Source organism: Cyclopterus lumpus, chromosome 10, assembly GCF_009769545.1.
Source record: "Cyclopterus lumpus isolate fCycLum1 chromosome 10, fCycLum1.pri, whole genome shotgun sequence".
NCBI lineage: Eukaryota > Metazoa > Chordata > Actinopteri > Perciformes > Cyclopteridae > Cyclopterus > Cyclopterus lumpus.
The window spans coordinates 7,229,713-7,249,572 of NC_046975.1; the positions used below are offsets into that span (position 1 = coordinate 7,229,713).

General features: G+C 47.4%; 1 protein-coding gene across 1 annotated transcript in view; it reads right to left on the minus strand.

Annotated features, from left to right (window-relative positions):
• The window catches only part of tenm1 (teneurin transmembrane protein 1), a 155,983-nt gene that overhangs the window by 83,112 nt on the left and 53,011 nt on the right, over positions 1-19,860 (minus strand). The window contains 1 exon segment of the mRNA XM_034543761.1: positions 4,195-4,368. Within this exon segment, the coding sequence (XP_034399652.1) occupies positions 4,195-4,368 (174 nt within the window).

Here is a 19,860-nt window from a genome sequence, read left to right on the forward strand (position 1 = left end):
CCTCATCCACTCTCCCTGCACGAAGCCTAGAATATTGATGTGCTCTTAAAGAGCCCTCCTCTCTGTCTGTGTCACATGCCATCCATCTGCGCGCCATTTCCGACTACGCCACCGGGTAGAGTGAAAACAATTCGGCGCTAACTCGCCTCTCATACACGTGGTTTTTTTGGTTTTTACGTGCTCATCGCGTAGGCCTCAGATGGCGTTCCACATGCTCCACAACATTTCATCATCCTCACATTATAATGAGGCAATATGCCGCTCTACTGTATGTCAGTTTGTATCACTTCGTATCATTAATACATCTGGCGGCCCGCGTTGACTGAAATATTATTCTCAAACTTCAATGTGCTTCATTAAGGCAGGGAATCCACTGACAGAAAATGTATTCTCTGGGCACTTCTGCTTTCATCTGCACCAGAGGAGTCTCTCTCTCTCTGTGTGTGTGTGTGTGTGTGTGTGTGTGTGTGTGTGTGTGTGTGTGTGTGTGTGTGTGTGTGTGGGTGTTTGTGTGCGTGTGTGTGTGTGCGTGTGGGTGTTCGTGTGTGTGTGTGTGTGTGTGTGTGTGTGTGTGTGTGCGGGTGCTGGCATGCATGTCAGATATAGAAATAGTGTAAAGGGAAGGGGGAAAGATGGAGTGCACGCACATCAGCCTGAGGTTGATTATCATGGGGTGAGTGGCAATTAATGTAGCACTAATTAGAGAGGCTTTTATGTGTGGAGGACTAAGAAGGGCTCCTGGTGATCTCTGGAATGGCAGGAGAGATAGCGTTGGGAACATAAAACGCGGCGCGCGCGGCTTGACAAGGCACTAGCCATACGCGGGTGACACAACGTGTCAATTAGCGTCTGGCGCCGTGCTGCAGGCCTTCTCGTAAGGTACATTACCGTTGTGCTGCTCCGATCACGATTTTCGTCGCGTAGCCGACAAATCAAAAACACGGAGCGAGCCCATCTTCATGGCATTGAAGTCGACATAAAAACAACAACACTAAAAATACATGAACAGGGATGCAAAGCAGATTACTACCTTCCAATCATTCCGCTGCGCTCGTTTTATCTCCCCCCACTGTGTCATCTGTTTATATCAAAACAAGAAGGAGCTGATAACTATCCTCCAATCAATCTCCTCTGCTATCTTTATGCTCCCAATGTTATGTTGCTACTTGTGTTTACAGCCACGCATCAAGAATAACATTTCAGAATACAATTTATTTTTAAAAAGCTGCCCGATTTATTTGTTTTGTAGATTAGAGTCATGGAAATGACGACTAAATTGTTTCAAATAATAATTATAATATAATTTCGGCAATTATCACCATAAAAGTGTCAAAGGCTCGTGCCACTTTTATGATGGATATCACAAACATCCTTCAAATAGATTGGTACCCATCAATCATTCCTCTCCCCTCCCATCACTCTCGCTCTTCCCGCAGTGTCGCGTTTGTTGTTCATCATTTCCATTCCCCGCAGCCTCCCCCCCGCCACCCCCTGGCCTTGTAATCTCAGGGATTGTGTGGTCTCTTGGTGTGAGAGGTGATGGGTACAGTAGGATGAACGTGATAATCTGCCACACTGGATTACAGCCTAATCTCTAATCTCTCAGGCTCTCCTCCGCCCAGGGACCACCTCCACCGCGCCAATTTTATTAATCTGAGCCCGCCGCAGCAACGGCTTAGTTTTGCCCATTTTGATTTCCCAGCTTCCGTCTGGCGTACGGCAGTCGGAGCTGAAACAATAGATTTGTTGTGAGGCAACCCTCGGAAGTGAATTCCATGACCCCTGCACGCTCTATCGGAGGATTTAGCTACTGATGAGAGCGTTAATCCTTGGGAATGTGAGGATTCATCAAGAATAGTTGCTGTAGGGATGTCCCAGGTTGCCTAAATTGCAAGGGGTTGCAGTTTGGCTCTCCGCATAAGTGCTGAACATGGGCTCCAACGGCATCCGATGTAATATCCATCTGAGCCAGTCTCAGCGTGAAGGTTGCTGTGTCCTGCCTGACTTCATGACCTGGAACACTCACAATTAATGTCCCATGTCACGGGGTTAAATTGCTGTTAGTAATTCCGGCTAGTTGAGAGAAGGCCGAGTGGAGAAAAGCTATTCCAGTCACGTACTGGCTAAGAGGGAACATGATTAACCAATTACCTAGCCTTTCTAATAAATGAGTAATCAGTTGAAGGCTGATCTCCAGACTGATGTCTCTCTATCGGAACATTCTTTGTGCCGGGCGCGTTATGTATGCAAGGCAGAGTCCCAATGCAAAAGAGGCTGATTGTAATTCATGGCAATGGATACATAGTCTCAACATGTTCTAGTCATAATGTTTAAACGCTCATATTTACATTTCAAGAGGAAAGTCTTCCTACTATTTCAATAATTGTGGTCCCATTAAATCTTTTGAGGATTTCTATTTAATTAAGTTTGCAGAAAGAGAAAAACAGAAGTACAATGAGCGGAATATTCTATGGAAGAAATGAGAACATGTGACCCGATTCCACGTGTGTGTGTGTGTGTGCGTGTGCGTGTGTGTGTACGTGTGCGTGTGCGTGTACGTGTACGTGTGCGTGCGCGTGCGCGTGCGCGCGTGCGTGTGTGTGTGTGTGTGTGAGAGAGAGTTGTCTTGGCTCAGGGGCTCAGAGTTAAAAGCCGGTTTCATAAAACCTATAGTTAATGTTAGCTTTCATGACTTTGGAACGCAGACCTTTGACATCTAGCACTTATCACATCAATTCACAGGGAATGATATTACATCCATCGCTCAAGGCCACAGCGCCGCAAATATTAAGGATGTAATTCATAAATATTACAGCAGGAGCAAAGCAAAATGACTTTTGGCGGCATGTTGTCAACTAGAGATGCTCTCTGTCCTGCTGGAATCTATTGCTCAATCGAGCTGTCCCCATCCATATTGGGTTCAAGTCACACGCTTTACACAATATACAATATGTAAACAATATATACAAAACTGAAAGTTTAATTTGTGTAAATTATGTTTAAATGTATCAGATGCAACAACATACCATTTAACAATGTTGACATATGGAATAAGATTAAAACTGAGTAACTTGTGTTATGAAATAAAGTAATTAGTATTCAAAACTATGACTTGTATTGTGCTATATAAGTGACATAACAGCCTCCAGACATATTTTTTAAAGACTGTCTGTCTGCCCCTGATGTATTTTTAATAGACTGATGTCTGGGTGTCCGTTAATTTAAATGTATTTAGGAGACATTTAAAATATGAAATTGTTGGCTGCAGGCTGCACGTGAGGCTACGGGTTGGCTTTAAAGTTATTTGTTGGCTTCATTTTAAATGCAGTGCAATCAAAACACATATGTTGACTTAAATACTGTGCATATGGTTTAAGGAGTACTAGCATTGAAATGCTATAGAAATGTTTAGTTTTTGGGGGTTTTTTTTCAAAGAAAAACTTGATACAGCAGAACTGGAGATATCAGCTTTGTCATTGCAGACATTCTTCATGCATCCCTTGTCAAAACCTGGCACTTACATTACCCACAATGCAACATAACTGGCAGTAATTCTGTCAGAGATTTGGTCGCGCTGTGCTAATAGTGGCTAATGTAGCCTCGAGCTGCTAGCGTCAAGCAGTGATAAGATTTATTTTCAACTTCAGCCCAAACCGGATTCATCCGACTCAGCGCAGCCACAACCCTGTTTATAAAAACTATTTTCACATATGCAGTCGTGCTCCCGAGACGAGTAAACACACTTTGATGTGTGAAATCAGGGAAGTTGGCCCTTGAGACAGGAAAAGATGTGACCTCAGATTTTAATGAAGCAGTAAAGGCAGCTCATGTCAAAATGTGATACAGTTCACACGTTCTACAAAAAACGGCCTGACCAGGATCACGCTGAAGCCGAGGGCAATGTTTCCATGGTAACTTGGGTCGGACTTATTTAAACCTCCTTCATAAAACAGAATTTCCTGAAAACAAATTGAAAGTGACTAATACTCTTGCACACTTCTCTTCACGCTTTAAAAATTTCACATAAATAATGGTTAGACATTTTAAAAGGAGCCAAGCATAGTTTAAGTGTTTGAAATACTTCAAGCCAGAATTCATTCAATAGATTTAACATACGAAAGTGCAAATTAGTGTATAACATTTGCAGTTGCTGACGGTGAATAACATCTGTTTGCTGTATGCGTGTCAGCTCACCTTTGTCGCCGCCGTGCGTGTTTTCTGGGTTGAGTGTGTCCAGCAGGTGAATGGAGCTGGTCGGCCTGGTTTTGCTGCGGTCCTCCTGTTGATGGTCTGCCGAGCTCAGGCCGTTCTCATACAGCTGGCTCTCGCCGTGCCGCAGATGCCAAGTCAGACCTAACAGGTGGACCGCTAGACGCACACACACACACACAGTGACAACCACAGGGAGAGGAAAGGCAGAAAGAAAAGATCATTATTCAAGGCACGCAGGGAGGTGTGTCCGAACCTTCTTTAATGCTCAACTCACAGTTTTCACTCGCTTAATAGTGCCTGGCAAGGCAGTGGACAATTAGTAAACACACACACACACACACACACACACACACATTAACTCTTAACACATTTGCGTCCAGCACGCACACACATGCCTACATGAACACAAAACATGGCAGCGGTGGGCAATTAAGGCAGATCTTCGGAGCCTGAGCCCACGGCTGGTATTAAAGCACTAACGCAGTCTTTTATGCATGACTAATGATGCTTTGAAAGCTGCTGCCGATTCACAATCCATATGGGCCTTTTAAACAACAAAGGGTATGGGAGGATGGGAGGATACTGGATTTCCCCTCCCACCCATAAAACTGTTTACTGGGACAACAATCCGACACGCCGTTAAATAAAAACAACTAACACCTGGCCATTAAGTAAATTAATTACCGCCTTGCAAGGCTGTCAATAAAATGTTTGATAAAACATTCACCTCCCTCTGACCAATCATGGGTTCCATTCATGTGTGATTGTACGCCGCCGCCGCTTTAGTTTTTTATTTCTTCAAAAAAGGATCTAAAAAGTTAATGCCCCTTCGCCGATGTGAAGGGGAACAAAGCAAACGCAATAAATCCTTGCAGGTTTTCTCTCCTCTGACACATTCGGAACATCAAACAAAAGCAAAGCCTCAAATCACAAAGTTACTATGCGCTGGTGGCAGTCAGAGGACGGCTGCTGAATGCAGATCAAGGTAAGGAACTTCTAACGACTTCAAACATTTCCGCTCTCTGTCTTCTGTCTGCCGATTGCCGACACCCAGAAAAAGCACTTGACACGCGCTCGCACAAAATGGCTGCTTAGGAAAAACCAAATCCACGATTAAACAGCGTGACCAACGTGGCGAAGCTCGCACACAAGTGCATGAAATGTACCTGTAGTTTTAACGCGCGCACGCGCGTGTGTGTGTGCGTGTGCTCTCACACCTTTCCCAGCTGATGAAGAACACCTAATTAAAACTCCTGGTAGTTCAAAGTCATTTTACTGTCACTTTATGTTACAGAAGCACAGGAGGAGAAAAAAGAAAAAGGAAAACACTTTCTCTGCAAAGCAGATCTACGATGAGCTTTAGAGAGTTGACGCCAATGTTGGTCCCATGCTCCACTCTGCCAGCTATGGGGATCAGCAAAATCCTACATTTGAACCCCTGACTAGCCGCCTCGTCGCTGGTTGGTTGAGCTTTCTGCTCATGCACAATATGAGCTGAACACAACACTGACGACGACTGGGGGGCCACGAGGGAGACGTCATGCATCATTTAGTTCAGACTAATTGAACTGTCAGCATGTGACGAGACCAGACACAGACACGAGCAGAGTCTTCAGTGTGAAGTTCATGTTTTAATTTGTTTTCTTATTTTCATTTTGAGAAAGATGCCGTGTGTGTGTGTGTGTGCGTGTGTGTTGTGATGACTCATTCTGTTGATGAGTGCGGGAGGGGGGGGGGGGGGGGGGGGGGGGGGGGGGGGGGGGGGGGGGGGGATAGTAAACGCAAGAATTGTACATTAAATTTCATGAGTTTAGTCTCCGTCAAAGTCCCTTCTGGTTGTCTGGTACGTCATTACTCCGTCTTCAGCCGACTGGTGGGAGAATAAACAGGCAGGTGGAGAGAAGCGCTCAGAAAAACATGTTGAAGACGACATTTTGTTTACAGCGATACGAGATCTAGAGTCAATCCCGAGGAGATTCCCTTTAAACTACATCCCATTGTCAATTCTCTTCTATTGGAACAAGAACAGAGCTCAGAGTACAGGGCAGCTCTCTGACAGGTGGGTCAGAGAGCTGCCCCTCTGACAGGTGGGTCTGCAAATGAATCAATACAAACAGCGATCACCCTCCTCCCCTCTTCCCCCCCGCTACTTTTTTACCGCAAAAAGAGTCCAGTCTATTTTTTGTTATTTTACGACAATATATTTGCGTGAACACAGTTTTTGAAGAGGCAATGAATACATATATATATATTGATTTACATTTTTTCAACCAGAGTGTGCTGCTCTCTGGCCCGGTACAGGCACGGGTTTTGTTTTTTCCACCCAGTCTCCCTTCACGTTTGCCTGGCAGCTGGGAAGCGAGTCTGCTTGGGAATTTGGGTACTGAGGAGTGTTCTTTGCAGTACTTAATCGTGGGTAAACTGTAAACTACAGCGCCGACTTGCTACGCACACATGGTGAACACCGCCTCGTTGAGCCAAGAGCGCATGCATGTGTTGATGGAAACATCGGTCAGGAGTCCTTACTGCAGCCCATGGCATTGTGTCCCATCTCTCTCGCCCCCTTTCCTGACTACGTTTTTTGCCTCTATTTGATAGGTAATCTTTTAGAGGCACGCCCACAAGACTCCTCCCAGGCTTACGCATTGGCGGAGATAATAAAACATGAAATATAGTGTTGCAGCTACAAATGTAGGTTTGCATGCGCGGTGGAGAGAAACCATCATAGTTTCAGAAATTAGTCCGCAAGAGTGCTAAACGGAGACATTAGGAATTCCGCCATTCAGGCTCTCATGCTCCATCCTCTCGTCTGGATTGGTTTTCTTTTTCTCCTTATTCTCCGTTGCGCCCCCCCTCCCCCGCCCCAAACCTACCTCAGCCAAGTGTTAGCTACTTCAGTAATGACTCTGCAGCGACAGTCCTCACTTCTCCTCCTCACCACTCCAGACCTCCTCAACGGCCCCTCAGACCCCTACTTATACTGCTCCTGCTCATCAGCCTCTCTCTCGGTCTCTCCCGCTCTCTTGTTTCATGGCTGTTGACCTTTTGCTGGAACACTTAGCATTTAGGGCCACAGAGCACAAACACTAACACACACACACACACACACACACTGAGGCGAGGAGGAATAAGGACCTGGGAGCGTGATGAGGAGAGGGTGGTGGCAGAGAGTGCAAGTTTGTGTGTATGATCTTGTACTTTCGAGGAGCGGATGTCCTCGCTGCAATATTAAGAGCAGCGATGGCATGTTTGTCGTTCTTCACTTGACCAAGTTAATTCTGGGTATTTAAAAAACAAAGTACTTATAGAGCCAAAGGCAAGGACGTCCAGGGTTCTGCAACCGAGAGTCTCATTTGACAGCGGGAGGTAGCAGGTAGTTGGAGTTTTTCCAAGGCTTGTTGAATGAGTGCAAACGGTGAACTGCTGAAGGTGAAGAGATGTATTCTTAATCCTAGAAACAAAATTTGGCACACAACAAAACACTAAAACAATCCTAACTCAAGGTCTAATTTTCATACGTGGACGCAAGATTTCGCTGAGTTGTCACTGTTGTCATGAGATATATTGTTGCCGAAAAAAGCCAGAGAGCTAAATGTCAAATGAGCAACTGCGTTAGTGTTCTTTTGGTTTGATAAAAAGGTCAAATGTCCAGATTCTGTACAGGTCTCGTATCTTAAATTGCAAATCGGAGCGTAAAAAACAAGAAGCGCGCCGAAAAGGACGTCTTGGTTCGAATACCAACTGATTCCTGGGATATATTTGCCCCCTTTACCCCCAGAGGTTCATCAGACCGATAGCTGTTGGCTTCAAAGACAAAGGCATATGTGCAATCAAATGTCATTTTGTTGGAGAAGAACATGCAGTATGCAAACAGAATAACTCAAATACTGAAGGTACCAAAACTAGTTTCAAAACAACATTCATATTTCCCAAAATGTCGACCTACTCCGTTAAGTGGATGTCGTGTCTCCTTCTGGGTTAGAGTTAAATTAATTAAGCAGCTCTGGCACACGGTGCTTCGGTCCCTGTTGCAACAATTTGCTGCAGCTCTGATTCTCGCCACTGACTTTTTTTTTTTAGCAACGGCGGCTGAGGATTATGGGCATTGTAGTATTTAGCGCCATCTCAGAATCAGAGTTCAAATAATTCTAATTGATGATGATATCATAAACATATGGTAGCAGGATATCATTAACGTATCCAGGAAGCTCTTATTTTTTCTAGGTTTCCTTGTTTTTGGACAAAGATATTTATTGGTCAGCTGATTATATCATAACTGACAGGAAAGGAAGAGGGTATAACTAACAAGTCCCTAGGTGAAGTGAAATTGGGGACGTGGCAGTTATGCAGCTCGTGCCTTGACCACTTGTCCACCAGTGCGCCGTGTTTCTATGATTGGGAACATCATAGAAAAGAAAAATCTAAAATGAAAATGTACAGTCACTAAAACATTATGAAAATAGACCTCACGAATCAGTTCTCACTTCTTGGTTTATAGGATTTCATAAATGTTGTATACTTTGCGTGGCCAACTACATACACACTCCGACGGGCGCGCGCTTCGACACAGCATGCAGTCATTTATGCCAGCAGCATGCGCTCAACGTGAACCTTCACTCTCACTCTTTTTTTCTTTTTCTTTCTGCCTATCCCTCTCTCTCTCTCTCTCTCTAGTGTCCATATTTTTCCACGTGCTCCTGCAAAAAAAAACACATAGCCTTCATCACACGATGGGGTGCGGGAGAGAGAGAGACTCCGAGTGAGTCCAGTCATTATAACGGGAGCGGCAGCCGCAGCAGAATGGCGACAGCGAGCAGCAGTGCAGCGAGCGAACAGGCCGAAGCCCTCGCCGCGCATGAATCATTGATCAGTGTGACAGTGAGATGACTGCCAGAGGTAATAGGACAACGCAGCTGTGACGGGGTTCTGAGCTGAACCCTCACTGTCGGCTTCCCTGCTGAGACATGCACTGAAGACGGCCTGAGGAGAACGGCGCGGGGTGTTGGGGAGAGAGACTGAGGCAGTTAAGTAGTCAGAGAGAGGTGCGCTTGATGTGGCTTCCTCAGGCTTACTTAAACTACCACGGGGAGAAATAGGAGAGCAGAAGAATCCAAGCTGGTGGAAATTTGTGGATGAAGTTAGCAAGGCCCGCCAAGGAAACAGCCTCTCCATTGCGCCTCTTGTTCACAGCTGGAATACAAAAGGCATATGGATGGCAACCCGTTTCTTCTTCTTTTCTTTTTTTTTTATTGTAATAAATGACCCTGAACCAATAAATAATTTCTAATGATAGTCAGTTTTTTTTTGTGTGGAGGTGGTAGAAGCAGAGATAACACGAGCTTGCAGTTGCCGCTGCAGTTGCCGCCACTATTGTTGTCGTCTGGCATGTGTGGGTCTCCAGATTAGATAGAAATGATTGCGGGCTCCAGTGATGATTAGGTTTCACACTCAAGGTGGGAGAAAAAGTAGGAGATGGAGAAATACAATTGTGTGCGTGTGTGTGTGTTTGTGCGTGTGTGTGTGTGTGTGTGTGTGTGTGTGTGTTTGTGCGTGTGTGTGTGTGTGTGTGTGCATTCCCGTTAAATGCCTGTGTTACACTACATGCCGTTATCGGGTGTTTGTAACAGTGCCGGGTTGGGCTGCGGGACACAATGGGTGAGATGGACTGTGAATATACTGTCTTATCGATAGCTATTACAGCCAAGGTAGCACCGCAGTCGGTTAAAAATGATTTATCAATACTCTCGCGCGAGCGGAAATACAACCCAGCTTGATTGCCAAGTCCTCTTCGCTTGTGCAACATCGCAAAGCCCGTCAACTGTACTCCATCTGACTACCAAAGACTACAGCCCGGCAGCGAGCGCTTTCAAGAGCATCAGTCATTCGATTTAGCGTGTAGTTTAGCATGTACAGTGAAAGCAATTTCTCATCCCGAGTTATGCATGGCTGTGTCAGCCTCTAGCTTAGCCACAACTTCTGAGGGATGGGAGAAAGAAAGGCAGATAGGGGAGGAAGGGCACAGGCGGGTGGGGGGGAGAAAAAAGACGCATGGAGGTGGAGAGAAGGTAGTCAAAAAAAAGGAGAGAGACAAATGGGGCAAACAAGTGTGAATGAGAGTGAAGGAGAGGGACAATAAAACAAATCGGTGTCTAAGTCAGAGTAGAGACTGAGAGCCGGGGAGAGGGCCGGCGTTGGCTTGTTTCGCCACGTCGGCCCTCTCTCCACTCTGACAGACAAGAGGCGCTAAAGTGTTTTTCTTACCTCCCTCCACAAACCCCCTTGAAAGCTACCAACACCACTGTCATCACTGTTTATGTGTGCAAGTCTGCTGACACTTGCTTGTGTAGTGTGTGTGTGTGTGTGTGTGTGTGTGTGTGTGTGTGTGTGTGTGTGTGTGTGTGTGTGTGTGTGTGTGTGTGTGTGTGTGTGCACAATGTCTCATCTGGTGTAAACCTCAGGACCGGTCATCAGTGTGGCCTTGCTAATCTGGAAATGGGAAGTCCTGTGTGGATGAAAGGGGGATGACATGACAGACAGAGGGATTCAAGGCAGAGCGGAGGCGGTGAGACACTTCTTTGAATGATGAGGTTTGCTGTGTATCCGGGTGTTTATTTACCAGCGAATCTCAGCGTCACTGTCATCTAGTTAGTCACGGTAGCGACAGGACACCAAGTACACAGATCTGCTTCCCGCGTCTCTCTGTTGTTCTTTCATTTCTAATCACGCCCACTCTCCCTTCCTGTCAGAGTCCCCCCCCCCCCCCCCCCCCAACCACCACCTCTCTCTCTTTCTCTCTCTCTCTCTCCCACTCGCTGTCTTACTGATGTGGTCCTTTTCTGAAAGCTGACTCATGTTACAACAGACAGAATAGTGTTAAATGAGGAGGGGAGCGGCGCCATGTTAGATCCCCCTCCGGCAGTCAGCGTCAACCACTGAGAGCTAAAAAGACTGCAGAAAAAAAAAAAAGCAGCGACTCAAAGCTGCTTTATGTCACACACATAGACTCTGTCTACTTGTGTTTCTGTTTTTTTGTGCGTGGGCGTGTCACTGCATTTGCGTATGCCTCAAAGAGAGGATGAGAAATAAAAACTAAAACAAATTAAACATGCCTGAGTTGTTTCAAGTACATGCTCTCAATCCGCATGCGCGCGGACGCGCACGCGGATTATCGGAGCTATCGTGGCTATTTTCATTGCAGCCTTTCTGACCTTCTGGAGACATTTTACCAAAAGGGCTCGCTCGCTATTCAGAGCTTTCTGACCAAGTGTCCGTCTAGCCATCTAAAGCAATTTGACCAAAGGCTCCTGCCGCTGTTAGGGCAGTTTTAGCAAAGGCCAGCGGGTTTCTTATCAGACGACCAAAATAGAGGACCGAAAACAAAGAGAAGCTGGACCAATCAATACAGACCCCAATGAGGCATGAAGCAGCGTGGCTGAAAGAAGCTGTGGGTGAGGAGGACACACACACACACACACACACACACACACACACACACACACACACACACACACACACAGCCCCAATCACAAAGTTACCCACGCACTTTTCATGTGCGCACACACGCTTACACTCAACTCAAAACAAGCGGCATGTAAGGGGCCCTGTTTGTTGTTGTTTTTGTTTTTTTTTACAGATTTTCAACCAACATTTTGTCAAAGTAGCAGACCAGTGGGGCTTTTACACCATACATTTCTGTTCTCATGCACTCAAAATATGTTGTTTTCTTTTCTGCAATAACACTGAACAACACCCCAGTTTACAGTAAACAAGATCAGGAAAAGGCTTCCATTAATAGAAAGTGAAGAGAAAAATGACGAAGAAACACAAATGTGTTGCTGGTGCTGAGTCGGAAACATGGAAGAAGAAAAAAACTAAACAACGCTTTTAATAACCTGGTGTTAAAATAACCACACAAAAAATCAATTATTTCATTTTATAAACTAGAAACTGAAAATAATGAGCCTTTGAGTGTCGAGTACATATACATACAACACCCTAAAACACACACACACACACGTGCACACAAATAGTGACTCGAGGTGAAAGCCCTCTCAGTGTGAGCCATAATTATGGAACAGATTAAAAACATCTGTTGAGACAAAGAGAATAAAGCCAAACACACGGTGCCGAACTGTGATTGAGTAACACCGCGTGTGACAGCATTTATTTTGTCTTTGTGTCCTACTCAACTGTGCTGAGCCGGTGCACTATGAATAGAAAAGGGTTACAGTTCCCCGACCCGACTAGAAACAGGTTGCAGAAGCCAATCTTACCGGCTCAGCATCGCTGCTGAGGAGATAATTGGTTGCAAGTTTCCTTCCTTGACAGAGCTGCACAATGAAGAGGACCACCGCTGATCCCAGGCAGACCAGACGACTCCCCCTGCTCCGAGAACCTTTCAGGTGGGAGAAGGCGATGTTTCATACGCACCGGCCCACATCAACACCTCAGCGGCTTCATGCCGACAGCCATTGCCAGATTCAGCCGCCATTTGGACTCACCCTCCGTCCACAATCTACAGCCTCCCGGCCACCCCTGTGATCACACCAGACTGCAATCTGGTTTCCATCCATTGAGGTTGTTATCATCTCAGTCTGGTAGTTTCCACAATTCTACATTCATTATATTGTGCTCTTCACCGCCTACCACATAGCTTAAGGGACTCATGCCGCTAAATGTTCGAGAAATCTTGTGAAGCATTTCTTCCTACTCAGTGCAGCCATCACAGAGTACAGTATGTGTGCGATGGCCTGCAGACTATGCCGACTGATTGCACTCGGGGCACAGCTCAGACTGAATAAAAGTGGCAGATCTTCAGCAGAGTGAATCAGCACATTTCAAGCTTTTCCAATTTACTGTCGACTTGGGACCGTCCTTGTATTTTAGGCTGGTCTTTTCTTCCACAAGGCTTTGTTGAAAAAGGCTTCGCTTCTTTGTTCCCTGCACCGCGTCTCTCTGTTGGGACACTTCCTTAATGACTTTGCACATAAAGAACCGAATCTGAAGCTTTTGAAAAAAATATGAAATACTGTACTATTTCGGATACTCTGTAGTTGAAATGTTTATAATGGCTACAACAGCAAAGTCCTGATTTACTGGAGGTGCTTTTAGCTAAAAGCAAGAAAAAAAAACACTGGAACCACCAATATAAATATAACATATACCAATGTTTTTCCACCTCTATTCCAAGGGAAGTTGCTATAGTATCTGTGTGTTTACTGAAACACTGCAATGAGAGCCAGGAGCACTGGTGCTGAAGATGGACAGAGCTCGACGGCCATATGGCAGGTGAGGAAGCAGTGCTGGATCTTTACCAGCCTCAGACCAAAGAAGCCCTTATGCTTGACAGTAGGGCTGAGTAATATGACAATATATACTGTGAGAATAAGCACATTTGTCTCCAGTAAGACCGGTTGTTATACCATTGATGCAATGGCAGCCACCACCAGCTCGTGGCAACAGCAGCCTCAATCCAAGACACTGTTACACAACAGCACTCTTAAGAATCCAGAACGGCCAGGACAGTATTTTCTAATCGGCGGATCGGGCACGCTGGTTGTTGTCTTGTCAAGGGAACAACACAATTCTGATACTCTAATTGATGCTTGTTCACTTGTCCACGGCAGACATTTTGACACGTCATTGCAGGGAAGTAGAGGTTACTAGCAATAACTAAATGACGGCGCCGATCTATTCAAGTGTCCCAGTAGGCCATGACAGAGTGACAGTAAGCCGGCATGGGCGGCGCCAGGTCCCTGAACCTGCAGCGTCGGAATGAAAGTCATCCATCAATAATCTAATTTTATTTTTATTTTTTATGGCTGTGCTTTTCCTACGTTGAAGTCGTCTATCAATCATTTAGTATCGTTTACAGCTGTGCTTTTCCTACGGTGACGAGTGAAAATATCTCACCGACTCTTGGATTCTGCGATGAGTCTAAATCTGATGTCGAAGTCTTCTTTTGACCGTGACTCAAGTAAAAATCTGAGACGGGATCTAGGCGCATTGTGGTCCTTAATAAAATATCAACTGCCTCAAATGGGGGGGGACCTGTCACTGCCCACTCTGTGGTAATATATTTAAGTTTTTCCTCATATAATACACTTAGCCGAAAGTGGACATGTAATCTGATAATATCATCGCTTTTTTGTAAACATATACTACTATAAAAATTCAGCATCCATCCGCCCTCAACTCCACACTCCTCTGCTCTTCTCCGGTGTTTGCAACTTTGTCAGATTTGGAAAAACCTTTCAGAGCCCTTGAGGGCTTTTAAAGAAAGATATACAGTAAAACAATATATACACAAATAATAATAATTTAAAAATATATATATATTTGTATATATATTAGGGGTGGGCACGTTAACACGTTATAAATACGTTAACGCAGCAATCCATTAACGCCAACAATGATTTTTTCATGCGTTAACAGCATTTTTGTTTATTTGCATTGGGAGGGGCTTAACACTGCTGCGCACATTAACCGAGAACATGGAGAAAGGTACTTTTAAATGGACATTTTCATTTTAAATCTCTACCAGACGGTGTAGTTGATAAAAGCACAGTTATTTGTTACCACTGTAAACTGGAATGATCTCGTCACCGGAGGACCACGAGCATGAAGTACGTCTTAAAGGCGTCACGCAGCATTGATGCCAGCCAAGAGCTACCCAAACAAATAGTGGAGCGAAACTTCGGCAGACTACGTGCGGGAGAACTGACGATAAACCAACGCAGGAACAATGAACGCATGAACAATGAACGCATGAACAATGAACGCATGCCTCGGCCAAGTGGAGAGCAGCGGACTGCAGGCCGCTTCTTGTAGAGGAAGATGTCGGTCTGAGGAGCGTCCTGAGAATCACAACGAAACGTATGAAAGAAAACAGATTTATATACTGTATGTTAACTTGCTGTTGCTCCGAGAGTGCCTGTTATATTGTTCTGAAAACATTACTTTAAAATAAAAGCATGTAATACACTAGTTTTTAATTCATTATTGAATGTTGCGCATAATGCGATTAATCGCTGTTAATTACATTTGTTCATCTTTGCCTAGCACTAATATATATATATATATATATATATATAAACAACCCTGTGGAACAACAAATCTAGCAACTCTTTGGGCAGACATCAGCTACTTTCCTCAGGTACTTTCATCAGAAAACTGTTCTCCCGTCCACATAACAGCTGCTAGTTATGCACGTTGAGAGCCAGGTTCAGTCAACCGATTAACTTTGTGTGAGCCAGTGTGATGAAGCACCGATCACCAATCACAACCGTTTCCTTAAGTCCCCCCCCCCCCCCACCCCCCCTACACACACACACACACACACACAACAAAAAGGCCTTTTCTTGGCTATATTTAGAAGTAATTAAAAACTAATTGTTAATTTAGTTTGCCCTCTTTTTTTGCTTCCAAAAACTGCTTGGGCCTTCTGTCTGGATCTCATAAATAGACCCAATCTCGGACCAAACGGATGTCCACAGCCAACAAAACGAGCACACTAGCGCTGTGACCATTATCGGGGGTTGGCTTAAATGAAAGCCAACCCCCGATAATAATAATAATAATATTACACAGCTTAGCTAGTATCTCACCTTTCCTTTGAAAGAAACGTACCCCTCTTTTGCTTCTTGTTTCCCTCTTTTGTCTTTTCCTGATAACAAGAAGCCTTAAATTTGGGTTGACTGTAATGCAACATCGTTGCGGCTAACGCTAGCTAAATCCATCCATCCATCCATCCATTATCACCCGCTTATCCGGGGTCGGGTCGCGGTGGCAGCAGGTTCAGCAGGCCGACCCAGGCTTCCCTCTCACCCGCAGCACTTTCCAGCTCATTCTGGGGGATCCCGAGGCGTTCCAAGGCCAGCCGGGAGATATAATCCCTCCAGCGTGTCCTCGGTCTTCCCCGGGGCCTCCTACCAGTTGGACGTGCCCGGAAAACCTCTAATGGGAGGCGTCCAGGAGGCATCCTAACTAGATGCCCGAACCACCTCAGCTGACTCCTTTCGACACGAAGGAGCAGCGACTCGACTCCAAGCTCCCCCCTGATGTCCGAGCTCCTTACCCTATCTCTAAGGCTGAGCCCGGCCACCCTACGGAGGAAGCTCATTTCGGCCGCTTGTATCCGAGATCTCGTTCTTTCGGTCACGACCCAGAGTTCGTGACCATAGGTGAGGGTTGGAACGTAGACCGACCAGTAAATGGAGAGCTTTGCCTTCCGGCTCAGCTCCCTCTTCACTAAGACGGACCGGTACAGCGCCTGTTTTACTGCTGCAGCCGCACCGATCCGCCTATCGATCTCCCGCTCCACCTTACCCTCACTCGTGAACAAGACCCCGAGATACTTGAACTCCTTCACTTGGGGTAGGCAGTTTGCCCCCACCTGGAGGGAGCAATCCGCCGGTTTCCGGCAGAGCACCATGGCCTCAGATTTGGAGGTGCTAACTCTCATCCCTGCCGCTTCGCACTCGGCTGCAAAACGCCCCAGTGAATGCTGGAGGTCACGGTCCGAGGAGGCAAACAGGACCACATCATCCGCAAACAGCAGAGAGGCGATCCCGAGACTCCCGAACCGGATCCTCTCCGCCCCCTGGCTGCGCCTAGATATCCTGTCCATGAAGGTCACGAACAGGACCGGTGATAAAGGGCAGCCCTGGCGGAGGCCAACACCCACCGGGAACGTGTCTGACTTACTACCGAGGAGACGAACACAGCTCCTACTGCAGGCATACAGAGACCGGATGGCCCGTGCCAACGGGTCCGGCACCCCATACTCCCGCAGCACCCCCCACAAAAAACCCCCGAGGGACCCGGTCGAAAGCCTTCTCCAGGTCTACAAAGCACATGTAAACTGGTTGGGCAAACTCCCAGGACCCCTCCAGTAATCTTGCGAGGGTAAAGAGCTGGTCCACTGTTCCACGACCGGGACGGAATCCGCACTGTTCGTCCTGAATCTGAGGTTCGACAAGCGGTCGGAGCCTCCTCTCCAGCACCCTGGCATAAGCTTTTCCCGGGAGGCTGAGCAGTGTGATACCACGATAGTTCGAGCACACTCTCCGGTCCCCCTTCTTGAAGATGGGAACCACCACCCCGGTCTGCCAGTCCATGGGCACTGTTCCCGACCCCCATGCGACACTGAAAAGGCGTGTCAACCAAGACAGCCCAACAATGTCCAGCGCTTTCAGCATCTCAGGGCGGATCTCATCCACCCCTGGCGCCTTGCCACCAAGGAGCTTTTTGACTACCTTAGCGACCTCTGCCAGGGATATGGGTGAATCCACCCCAAAGTCTTCCGGCGCTGCCCCCTCTCCGGGGGACATGTTGGCCGGGTTTAGGAGTTCCTCAAAGTGCTCTTTCCACCGCCCGACGATGTCCCCAGTCCGGGTCAGCAGTTCCCCCCCCCTGCTGAAAACAGCCTGGGGTAGACCCTGCTTTCCCTTCCTGAGCCGTCGGATGGTTTGCCAGAACTTCCTTGAGGCCAACCGAAAGTCCTTCTCCATGGCCTCCCCGAACTCCTCCCATGCCCGAGTTTTAGCCTCCGCGACCATCGTCGCTGCAGCCCTTTTGGCCCGCCGGTACCCGTCAGCTGCTTCAGGAGACCCCTGGGCCAGCCAGGCCCGAAAGGCCTCCTTCTTCAGTTTGACGGCCACCCTCACCCCCGGTGTCCACCACCGGGTTCTAGGGTTGCCGCCACGACAGGCACCGATGACCTTCCGGCCACAGCCCCGAGCAGCCGCGTCCACAATAGAGGCTTTGAACAAGGTCCACTCGGATTCCATGTCCCCAGCCTCCCTCGGGATTTGTGAGAAGTTCTTCCGGAGGTGGGAGTTGAAGACCTCCCGGACAGGATCCTCTGCCAGACGTTCCCAGTTCACCCTCACTACACGTTTGGGCTTGCCAGGTCTCTCTAGCCGAGTCCCCCGCCATCTGATCCAACTCACCACCAGGTGGTGATCAGTTGACAGCTCTGCTCCTCTCTTCACCCGAGTGTCCAAGACATACGGCCGCAGATCAGATGATACGATTACAAAGTCGATCATTGATCTCCGGCCTAAGGTGTTCTGGTACCAGGTACACTTATGAGCCACCTTATGTTCGAACATGGTGTTCGTTATGGACAAACTGTGGCTAGCACAGAAGTCCAACAACAAAACACCATTCGGGTTCAGATCGGGCAAGCCGTTCCTCCCAATCACGCCCCGCCAGGTTTCTCTGTCATTGCCCACGTGAGCGTTGAAGTCTCCCAGGAGAACTATGGAGTCGGCAGGCGGCGCCCTTTCCAGGACCCCTCCCACCGACTCCAAGAAGGCCGGATACTCCGAAATGCTGTTCGGTGCATAAGCACAAACAACAGTCAGAGCCTTACTCCCCGCAACCCGTAGGCGCAGGGAGGCGACCCTCTCGTTCCCCGGGGAAAACTCCAACACAGCGGCGCTCAGCCGGGGGCTCGTGAGTATCCCCACTCCCGCCCGGCGCCTCTCACCCTGGGCAACTCCAGAAAAGGACAAAGTCCAACCCTTCTCCAGGAGCTTGGTTCCAGAGCCCATGCTGTGCGTGGAGGTGAGCCCAACTATATCTAGCTGGTACCGCTCCACCTCCTGCACCAGCTCCGGCTCTTTCCCCGCTAGTGAGGTGACGTTCCACGTCCCTAGAGCTAGTCTATGCTGCCGGCGATCGGCCCGCCCAGGTCTCCCGCCTGGCCCGCCGCCCGGTCTGCATAGCACCCGACCCCGATAATTCACCCTGCGGGTGGTGGGTCCACAGGGTGACAGCTGCTCCATGTTGTTCTTTCGGGCTGAGCCCGACCGGGCCCCATGGGTGAAAGCCCGGCCACCAGACGCTCGCCGACGAGCTCCCCTCCTGGGTCTGGCTCCGGGAGGGTGCCCCGGTTTCCCTTGTCCGGGCAAGGTGGCTACAATCCGTGGGCTGCTATTCATCAGGGTTTATTGAACCGCTCTTAGTCTGGGCTCTCCCCCGAGACCTGTTTGCCTTGGGAGACCCTACCAGGGGCTGACGCCCCGGACAACATAGCTCCCAGGATCACTGAGCCTATGCTAGCTAAATACGACATGAAATACGCGCAGTCAAATCAAACCTTAGCGCGGGTGCAGACAGAACCGTTTGCATCCTAACAAGGGGGTTCCAGCTGAAAGAGGGCAGCCATTTTCTTTCTGTTCAGTCAAACACCTATTAAAATGTGCAGCTGTTGTTAATTTATGTACATGAATTACTAAACCTGGAACTGTGGAGTAAACAAACCCACTTTAGCATAAGCCTTTTGATGGCCACCTACAGCTTACTGCTGTTACACTAATATTCTCCTTCTTGTTTTTTGCTCTAGTAGCTAAAGCAATTCAGATTTATACTAATTTGAAGTTCCCATTAAATGTATGCTGCTGCTATCACTGCTAATGGCAAGATCTTCCTTAATAGATATGTTGGTCATTTGTCCACCTCACAACGTGGTTCATGATTGACAAGATTGTTTAATATACATCACTGCCAATAGCCAATAGGTGCACTGTGTTGGGCTCACATTAGCATAGTGACAGCAGGCTGGAGAAAACGCGAGTGTTTATACCACAACCTCTTGTGTGTGTCAGAAGATGCAGCAGCTGAAAGAGTGAAACATTATTA